At 40.0% G+C, this 10729-nt stretch overlaps 1 protein-coding gene across 1 annotated transcript; it reads right to left on the reverse strand.

The window, feature by feature from the left end:
• Positions 1–840: 840 nt before the first annotated feature.
• dcxr (dicarbonyl/L-xylulose reductase) lies at positions 841–10341 on the reverse strand. Its single transcript, XM_069664963.1, has 9 exons — positions 10261–10341; positions 9975–10048; positions 7076–7173; positions 4798–4952; positions 4635–4677; positions 4200–4299; positions 3716–3780; positions 2900–3017; positions 841–1178 (listed from the first exon to the last, which is right to left on the reverse strand). The coding sequence occupies exons 2-9, from the start codon at positions 10024–10026 to the stop codon at positions 1075–1077; spliced, it is 735 nt and encodes a 244-aa protein (XP_069521064.1). The 5' UTR covers positions 10027–10048; positions 10261–10341; the 3' UTR covers positions 841–1074.
• Positions 10342–10729: the final 388 nt, after the last annotated feature.

Consider the following 10729-nt stretch of genomic DNA (forward strand, 5'->3'; position numbering starts at 1 on the left):
AAACTTCCACACTCACATTCACACCTACGGGCAATTTTAGAGTCACCCTGCAGCCCTATGAGATCATTGTCACAGATATTAATTGAAAAAGTAAAAGCCCATAAAATTTCTGTAACAAAAATATTTTATCTTCATCAGGTGAATGTTTGAAAACCAATAGCTTGTCGATAGCAGGTATCTAAATTGTTCATCCCGACACAATTTATAATTAAATTGGAATTCTTACAAGAGGAAACAAACAGTGTTGCAAGAGCTTCAAACTTCAAACTATCAATTGACATCATTTAGAAATCTTTACATCCCCTATGGAGAGAAAATAAACAAAGTAAAAGGACAAAAAAAGAATTCATTAATTTGTGTTCACAGATCTGGTTGTGAAGAAGAGTTTTTTTTTGTTGTTGTTTTTTTACATCTTTAGAGGTCTGAAGTAAGAGTACAAGATCAAACATTCTCTCTAAAATGAATACAAAGTGGTGGAAGTTTCTTCCCAAATATGTACATATATTCTTTAACAACCTGCACATACATCTGTAGACACATAGGTTATACTTTTGTTTTTTAAAAATGCAACAGATTTGATTTCCTGTCAGTTTTTATCCACTTAATTTGTTCACATTGATGGATGTAGATTTCTATATCAAAACGTATCCAAACATTGTGATTTTGATATTTTTGGGGCATTAACTAATTATATTAAGCTTTTTGTCAGTCATGCTTATATTGCCTTGCCCCTGCCTGATGTGCTGTAACTAACATCATTCAAAATCAATATTCTAATATCAATACATTTCATTGCCTGATCCATAAATAACAGCAGCAACAACAGCTGTTTCTTTAAAAGAAGACACCAAACATTATTGAGCCCTCTGTGATCCCCAATAATACTTATAGCAAAGAAACATCCTCCAATATTTCACATTAATAAGCACAAATAACAAACACAAGTGAGAGTAAAGTCAGGTTTAATGACTGTATAAAATTGTCCTCTGTTTGTACATTGCTGTGATGTGATAAAACAGGAAGTACTTGTTGTTTTTCCCGCAGCAGCAGGTTGATGTGCTGAGACGAGGCTGGTCAGCAGGCCAGGAAGCCTCCATCCACGGGCAGAGTGACTCCATTAGTCATGCTGCTCTTATCACTCAGCAGGAATAAAATACTGTTCACCACGTCCTCCACCTCTGCACACGCACACACACACACACATAGAAACAGACACAGGAGGCTCGGTCATTTTGAGATTAACAAACAGATGATGTGAAAGTGTGTGCATGCACTGCAGCACTGGAGACATTTAGTTTATTCTCAGGCTGACAATATGATCAGATTTAAATTTGATTGACTGCAGCTTTCTCTGGCTTTCAATCAAAACCATGAACAACACTGTTGACTAAGCACTATTTGTCTTATTTGAGTCCAATGCCGAGCGGCAGCACAGCTCTCGCTCCAGTTATAAGAGGACATAATAATCGCTTCACAAAACACAAGCGTGGGGGAAGAGTTGCTCCATTGTTTCACAACCAGGATGGAATCAACATTCCTGAATCTCAATAAACCATCCGTCTCCTTGTCAGCAGCCTGGTATGAACTCTCTGAGGAGGGCTGGCAGTGGGAACACAATCTCCATTTGTCTTGTATAGAGGAGGAAAACCTTCATTTTAAAGCGTGGTTCATTGTGAATGTGCAACATGTCAACACTCAACTCATCAAATATGGCAGCTTTGTCAGTGGCCCTGTGCTTTAAAATATGCTGCTCGAGGTACCGCTCTAGTGACAGTTTTGTACATGTAGGATTTTGCTGCCAAGTTGGCAATAATACATTTGCAACACCTGGTTATACTTTCTATTTAAGCTTTTTAAGAAACACTGCACATTACAGGAGTTTTGGATGTCAGCCAACAGTAATAAGCAGGTGGTTAATGTTACAAAATTGTAGCAGCTTGGTTAGGTTAATGGTCTAACTCCAAGATCTCAGTTTCGTTCTCTTTGGCGGCACCTTTGGCGATAAACAGTAATTGCAGGTGGACACTTCCCAATTTAACCAGACGTCCAGTTGTAACTCTTGATTTTCCACCCCGACGGTCGCTTTCCTTTTTAGACTGTTTGCCTTCATCTGAGCGTCGAATTTCTTTTTCTTTGGATTTTCACTTATTGTTGAAGTTGTATCTGTAGTCATCCATCTTTTCTTTGTTTGTTCAGCCATAGTAGATTACGGTTTACTCGCAACACTCACAGAGACCGGAAAAGCAGCCGCTTAGCTGCGCCTACCCTCTCTGGCAGACCAACCACTGCTGGCTGATGGAAAACGCGTCACTAACTGGGCGCCGCTTCTGATTTTTTCCGCGAATGTCACACCAGACACCCAGTCCATAATACGGCAAATGCAAAGGCTTTCATCAGTGGGCCATAGGCTCAATCACCATTGTGTTACCTCATTCGGCAATAGATAGTGACTTAACAGATATTCTTTATATGAAAATCTTCAAGATAATTATTTAAAGGCAAAAAAATGACTTGGATGTGATTAATAAAATTGTCAAGGTTTAGGTTTCGAAGCATGCAAGTTATTGAAATAACCAACATATGACATAATTTACTTGCGTAAGTAAGAGTTGATTTAAAAGAAGTCAATTCTTTATTAAACTAGTCAACACTTACTGTTTGCTTTATACAGGAACTGTTTCACATATTAAAAATAAGGAATTTATAAGATTATGCTGGCAGAAACTTTTTCCCACCTGTTTTTAGGTCATAAATATAAAAACAATTTAGGTTAGACTTCTTCTCTGCATTACAGGATAATCAAAAGAGAATGTGTGCATTTGCTCCAGATGACCTGCACATGAAGATGAGGTCAGTCATACAACAGTATGTACACTTTAAAAAGCCTTCATTGTCTGACCTGCGAATCGGCCCAGCGGGATTCGGGACATCATGGTCTTGGCTTTTTCGGGGTGACCCCAGCTGATGCGACCCATGTCCGTCATCACCACTGTGGGGTTCACAGAGTTCACGCGGATCTGTTCAGAACACAACACATGCACCATTAATACATGCTTGTGCTCAAACAGCTCATTTATCAAAGTTGTTTAATGTTATTGAACAAAGATAACATGCTACGCAAATGATCAGAAATGGTATTCACTTCCTGTCTCCTAAGTGGGTGTGGTCTGTTGTTCCCCTCTATAAACAGTTAAATAATACTAGTATTAGCATTTGTAAGCAATGAAATACAAGTTTTCCTTTAGTTTGAATCCATAAAACTACCATTCATGGTTTAAAATCTAAGACGTTTTAAATTCAGTTTATGTGGTTGGAAAAAGATGTCAGATATTGGTTGTGAGAGTGTGTTGCTGAAACAGAGACAGGTCTTGAACAAAGTTAATTTTCTCCTGATTAGTCCGTCTGTAAAATGCCAATTCAGTGTAAGAATGTTCAAAAGAAAGGAGGATTTTGAGAAATGTTTACATTTACTTCAGTGAAGGAATCAGTCATAATCTGTGCTCAGGTCCACCTCTCCTATTTGAGTGTTTAGACTTGGGATCTGCAGCTAGTCTCCTAAAGGGGCGTGGCACTGTTGAAACCCACGTGACACAGATACAGGAAACAGCTCACAGCAAGCCATCTCCTCTCGGAACCTTCTCTGGCTAAACTACCATTTCTACTACTGTCCCAGATCAGGACCATAACTGTCCTTGCTGTGTAAGTGTGAAGATACCTGGTAGGGTCCCAGCTCCAGAGCCATCACTTTAGTCAACATGTCCAGGGCTCCTTTAGTGGCACCTGAAAAATGACAGCAACACATAGAGTGAAGAACAGAAACTCTCACCAGGGATTCAGCATGAAAACATCTGGAGTCTTATTGCTAACCTCTCCCCTGAAACAGCCGATAAATCATTAGACTGTATATAAGGAAGCCGTTTGTTTGTGGACTGCCTTTCCATCCTTGTTTTTCTGGAGCCAGAAGTGCCCATATTTGGACAAGAGGGTGGAGCTGGAGTGGAGTGAGGGGTTAGCAAAGACTATCAGCTAATGCTAACGATAGCTTGGTTAGCAAGATGCATCTGTCATTCACCGTAACTCTGACATTATTTGGATGCTTATTTCATCTGTCTCAGTCACGGTTTAAATGTTTCCATGGTAAAGTGGATTTTTATCTTTACTGATGAACGTTTGCACATAGTTGTTTCGGTGTTACTCACAGTAGACAGAGTGGTCTCTGAGCGCACACTGTGACGCCTGGCTGGACATGTTTACGATGGAGCCTCCGGATCCTCTGGCCTTCATACCACGAGCTACTATCTGTTTGTTCAACACAAAATTTACCATCAATGTTTCGCCTATATATATATCAATATTATCAGGCCAAAATGGGGCAATTGCAGTTCTTTATGTATCGGTGCATATGTGTCCTTATAAGCTATGTGAAAACATATAAGATTATATACATATAACAATGCTTGGGGTGATGTAGAAATGGTGTCACTGTGCATTTTGTCCAGCAGAGCTCAGACAACAACAAGTTTACAACCCTCTCAGCACTGCCTAAAGCCAACTTACAACAAACAGAAAACATCAAAGAACAAAATGGAGCCAAGAGTGTGGAACATTAAAGTACAATGACGTGGAGCTGTTACCTGCGAGACCTGCAGCACAGCTTTCACATTCACATTAAATGCCCTGGAGGAGAACATAACGAACAGAACAGGTTACCACAGGTAAACTGTGAGGTTTGACTCACACAATATGTTATATATTGTAAACATGGACTCATGAAAGAATCCTGTTATTTTGTCTTACTGGTCAAACCGATCCGGTGTGACCTCCAGAAATGACTGCATTGGGGCTAAAGCAGCGTTATTCACCAGCAGATCAATGGGGCCAACGTCCTGCAGGGCCGCCTCCGTGGCCCCCCAGTCTCCCAGGTCCACACACACCGGGGTGATGGACGCACACTGTGAGAGGAAGACCAGAAGACATGTTGCTGCAGATAACGCAGAAAAGAAGAGGTTAAAAGAAGAAGAGGGATTTCTTAATTTACTTAATTATATTTTTAAAGTAAGAATCTCAAAGATTTTCATTTAAATAAATGTCTGTTAAGTCACTATCTATCGCTAAATGAGGTAACACAACGGTGAATGAGCCTATGGCCCACTGATGAAAGCCTTTGCATGTGCAGTATTATGGACTGAGTGTCTGGTGCGACTTTTGCAGAAAAGAAAGAATCACACGGCGCCCAGTTAGTGACGCGTTTTCCATCAGCCAGCAGTGGTTGGTCTGCCAGAGAGGGTAGGTGGAGCTAATGCAAAGTAAAGTGGCTGTTTTCCTGGTCCCTACAACTGTTGCTAGTAATCAGTTATTTACTATGGCTCAATAACAAAGAAAAGATGGATGACTACAGATACAACTTCAAAAATGCGTTAAAATCCAAAGAAAAAGAAACAAATTTGACGCTCAGACGAAGGCAAACAGTTTAAAAAGGAAAGCGACCGTCAGCCAGGAAAATAAAGGTGCCGCCCAATGACTGTATACTGTATATAGATCTATATATATATATATAGATGGACGACGCATCTCCATCTGCTCCAATTGTACGAAAGTGATGCCAAAATATCCCCCGTGATAGGCGCTGCCATCTTGCGATGGTGACGTCATTTGGAGCCAGAGACTGCTCGGTAGAGATCTGTGGGTGGAGCGGCTGTAGCCACTTCCGCTAACCAAAACACACACTTAACTTATTGAAAAAACAGCAAGGATCTCGCTCGCCGGCGTGTTTAACAGCAGAACAGCTTCTTTGTGTGGGTCTGAGGTTAACGTTCACAGGTATGGAAACTTCAATGACTGTAGTGATTGTTTAAGTTACGTTTCCTCTCACCGTTCCTCCTCTACTCTGCTAATCTGGAACTGATTGACTGCAGGAGCCGTATTTGTCAACAGAGCTGTCAATTTTCATTTTTACATCATCAAATAACTAATTAAAAATAAACTTGTCAGAAAAATGAACACTTGGACATAAATCAGCATGATAAGAACTAACTATAATGACAGAAACCATGTTTGAAAAAAAATGTATTTGACGTGTATTTTGATTTTATAGTTTGACTCATGTCCATCTGTTAACGTGGAGGAGGCGGGCTTTATGACCTATACTGCAGCCAGTCAGCAGGGGGCGCTCAGAATGTTTTGGGTTTGGCACTTTTAGGGAGCTGTCATGTCGTCCGTCCGTAAACAGGATCAGGATTAGAAAAAAGGATAACCAGATTTGTTTTTTTTCTCTCGCTTGCCTGTTCGGGCTTGAATATACTGTTTATTACACACTTACACACACTTAGCTTTTCTTATATTTAGCATGTTTTATAATAATAAAATAATGATCATGATAAAATGTACTTTATACTACTGCATTTATTAATATGATTTAATCATTCCTGAAATTAAACACATTTATGTTTTTTATATTCAAAAAAAGGTCTCATAATGTTTATTGTCATTTTATTATTAGCATTCAGTCCATTGGAATGAGGAGAAGACAAAAAAAGCTCAAAATATATAATTTATTTCTTATTTCTAATGATTTATGAGTGCATTTAGAGTATTTTAAATTGGAATAGTTTTTTTAGTATTTGGAACATAATTTAGTTCTTCATCAGTACAAAATTTTGTTAATGTAAACAATAAAGTTGTAAGTGGGAAAACTCAGATTGTTACTGAAAGCAGTGATAGCAAAATAATGTGTAAGCATCTGAAAAATATACAAAAATGTTAAACCATATCAGCGAATGTGTTTTAACTCCTGATACCCAAATGAAAGGGACACTACATTGCTTCACAATGGTTTCTATATCACACAAAAAAAAAGTCAGGATACCAACTAAACCAGCCTGCTCTTCATCTCCACATCCAGTGATGAAGCTGAAGAGGAGAGACAATAGATAAAGAACAGAGCAGCGGGGAGGAGAGTAAAGCAGACACCTCAGATGGTAATGAGTGAAGAAATGGAATGGGAGAACAATGGGAAAGATAAAACAGAGCAGAATATGGAGGGGTCAGAGTTCAGCTGGTTGGGGGGCCTTCTTACCTCCTGCACCAGACTGTTGAGGTCGGCCTGCGTGCGTGTGACCGCCGTGACCTTTGCCCCGCAGCGTGCCAGAGCCAGAGCCGTGGCCCTGCCAATGCCTGAGACACCAAACATCCATAAACACAAAGACTTATTAGAGAGCGAGGTGCTGCTGTGACACCAGAGCTGACACACACACATTCCTCACGTCTCAGGCTGCGACAAACTGCACCCCTCAAACAACAACGCTTTTTATACTGCACTCTCTCACTGTGTCGGAGTGAAGAGAGTCTCTGAGGGAATTTAGGAATCCATCAAATGCCCTGAAATTAATTCACATTCAACCTCATTACCTCAGCTTTAATCAGTCCTTTTTTTGTAACAGCTTAAAGGGAATTCTGGTATTTTATAGCAGGGCCCTATTTTTACATGGTGCAAAAAGTTTGGGAATGGTCCAGTAGATTGCATCAGCTGTGCTGTAGACTTGGTTTGTAATTTAAGACTGTATTCTATTTAGCTAAACTACTTCAAGTAGTGTTTGGAAACATCTCACACCTGACAACTTTATGTGCTGGTAGAGTTGTTCAGATGCTAATACTGAACATGCCTCCGATAGAGCCGAAAATGTGGGATCATGTATGGGCAGTTACACGAGTCTATGCACCAACGCAATACCATCATTTATTGTCCTTTTTTGCTGCTTCAGACAGCAAGTTGTGCTGTGCTGCCACCAGAGATGATTCACATGTTTGCTTCCACAATGGGTACAATATGGCTGCTACCTCAATCTACTGTTTTAGAGAGGCAAAAGAACTGAGTTGAGGTCATGTGTCTCGTTACAATAGCAAACAACAACAGTGCAGTGCTAGCTAACTAAACTAGATAAAGCAATTTCATGTTAGAAATCTTTTGTTTCTCCAATGATGTTGTTGTACACAGCATGTCCATGGAGCTGCCGCTAATGTTAGCTTAGCTTGTTTCTATGTGCTCAGCTTGTTTTTAGGTGAGGATTCCTTTAGTGTTCATCATTCACTGATTCTTTATCAGCAGAGGTCTCCCCCTCTACAAAATAATTGGACCATGAAATTAAAATAGGGGAAAACGTTTAAAATTGGTTAGACAGAAAAAATCTCCATAAAGAATAATATTTATTCCTAGATCCTTAAGAATTTATGTTCTTTTTCAGTTATGACTGACTCTCAAACAAGATAATAAAAGGAAGTTCTAGGGCAATTATTTATTGTATTCAGAGCCAGGCAGTACAACAATGATAGCCATCATATTACATTCGTACAGAGGTAAAAGTATAACTGTTATATTTTTCTAAGGACTGTGACACCAAATTGGTTCTCAGTATCGGCTGATTCCCGATGGGTTCCAATCATTTTCGGAGTCCTAAGATAAAATAATTCTTTATTGATCCCCAGAGGGGAAATTCGGATATCATCATGATCATCATAATGCACTTAAAAATACTACCCACTTTCTTCAGGCTGCATGGGTTATCATCACGTTTATTCTTAGAATATTATGTTATTATGGGGTGGCTGTGGCTCAGTGTGTGAATGGGTGAATGTGACATGTAGTGTAAAAGCTAGGGATGCACGATATTATCGACACGTTAACGGTATTGGCCGATATTGGCTTAAAAATGAACTATCGCCGATATAATTAACTGATAAAATAATGGGCTGCTGCATACTTGATTAAATGCCTGACATCGGCGCAATGTCCCCAGCGCGAATAAGACCTGCGCGGCGCAGCATGATGACGTCACGTGTGTCTACCTGCAGCATGAGAGAGTTAGAAGCCAAAATGTCCGTGGTGTGGAAGTTTTTCAAAGTGTCCGAAATAGATAGCAGAACTGCTATTTGCAATGACTGCTCAGCTTCGGTGATGCGAGGAGGAGCCAAGGCAAAGTCTTTCAACACTACAAACTTGATTAACCATCTCAAGACCCGTCACCCCGACCGTTGTAACAAATGTGATAAGAGTATCACCATTATACTGTACGCTAATTCCAATACAGAAGAGAGTTGATGATCTCTGCAATTAGGTGTGCGGGAAAAAAATATCGGTATCGGTAATCGGCAATCGGCTAAATGACTTGTAAAATATCGGCATATTGGATATTGGCAAAAAATCCAATATCGTGCATCCCTAGTAAAAGCAGCTTTGAGTGGTCGCAAAGACTAGAAAAGCGCTATATAAGTACAGTCCATTTACCATCCATTTATGTTCCACTCCTCAATGACTCAAACTTGATGATTCTTTTCACTACTTTGATTTCCTTTTTTCCTTGTGTTCTTTCTCCTGTCCACTCTGACCTCAGGACGCATTTCTACACTTGTTTCTACGCTCTGTAAAGTTCACCAAACCTCCAGGGAGCTGTCTCTGAAATGCATTTCAGCGTGTGATAGAAATGTTTGAAACCCAAGAAAGGGCTGCACCAGTCCAAATAAATATGTCTCATTCACCATTTTATAAGCATTTCTCTGATATTACATGGAGAGAGTATTTTAAAAGCATAATCATGCAGGCAACAAATTAATTCACACTAGATAAAGCTGAATCAGAGCAAAGCTTGTGTGGGAGTAATTGTAATTGCATTCAATTACAATATAAAAGGAATAGTAAAATCCTTATGACCTTATATGAGTTTTAATAGTTAACCATTCAAAAATGAAAAAAATAAGCATGCTTGTAGTTGCATGACCAGCAGGCTACTGTAAATGTAGTTAAACTACTAGTTTAAGTGCATGAAGTTCACCGCTCCATAACGCTGCCCATGACCCCAGTAAACCTATGTCTACAGTCACTCGTGTTTGGGTCCTGCAGGGATTACAGACGTGGATGTATGTCTGCAGCAGCCTGCTGGTGTCAGTGTGCGCACTTTAGTTTGTGTTCAGTGTGTATTTACCTTTTCCTGCTCCTGTGACTAGAGCTCGTTTGCCTGCAAATGAAATCTCCATGTTCGTTTAGATCCGATATCAGCTGTAGATAAACACAAGAAGACGTACAGTGTATAAACTGTTGAAACAAACAGATCTGAAGAGAAGTCACATGAGCAAGTCACGTGACTCGTTCATGTCAGAATCTACAGCGTCCTGATGTTTCTGATAAATCCGCCACACTTTCCCCCTCAAAACAAATACTTTACATTAGTAACTTCAGTGGCTCCAATCAGAGAGGCTGGATGTTCTTACCGGCTGTGCAGCAGACAGGGCGCTCGGTCCGGGCTGCAGGCTGCAGGAGGCGGAACACAGAGCTCCGTTGAACTCAAAGGTTAAACTTCCACTGAAAGAGCTTGTTTATGTTCCAGGTCAGTCTGCACTGTCACTGTGAGCAGGCAGAAGTCTCCGTGGACAGCTTTCTGTAGGCTATGTTAAATTCTCAGCACACCCTAATAACAATAAAAAATACAGTATTTTCTCACTGTATATCAGCATCGAAAAATGGCCCTCCCCCTGGTTAGGGGAGAGTGGGGTACGATGAGCCATTTTCTTACTTGTGTCATTTAGGTAAGATGAGACAGGTGCTTGTTTAAATAGCCTTATTTCAGTTGTTAAATAAAACAACATAAAAACCAATCTGATAAGGTTGAGTTCACAATCTTTTTGTGTTTGCTGTTAGTTAAACAAAGTACAGTTTTCTGTTAAATGAGGGGGGGTTTTT

The sequence above is a fragment of the Semicossyphus pulcher genome, unplaced genomic scaffold (assembly GCF_022749685.1).
Source record: "Semicossyphus pulcher isolate SPU_LCO1_2020_fin unplaced genomic scaffold, fSemPul1.0.p SCAF_16, whole genome shotgun sequence".
Lineage (NCBI taxonomy): Eukaryota > Metazoa > Chordata > Actinopteri > Labriformes > Labridae > Semicossyphus > Semicossyphus pulcher.

What these genes read in the sequence shown, in the direction of transcription:
- dcxr (XM_069664963.1), bottom strand. Translation starts at nt 10,026, where the DNA reads ATGGAGATTTCATTTGCAGGCAAACGAGCTCTAGTCACAGGAGCAGGA. An exon ending in AGTCACAGGAGCAGGAAAAG is followed by an intron (nt 7,174 to 9,974) that starts GTAAATACACAC and finishes TTGGTGTCTCAG; the next exon opens with GCATTGGCAGGGCCACGGCT. An exon ending in ACACCGGATCGGTTTGACCA is followed by an intron (nt 4,678 to 4,797) that starts GTAAGACAAAAT and finishes GTTCTCCTCCAG; the next exon opens with GGCATTTAATGTGAATGTGA.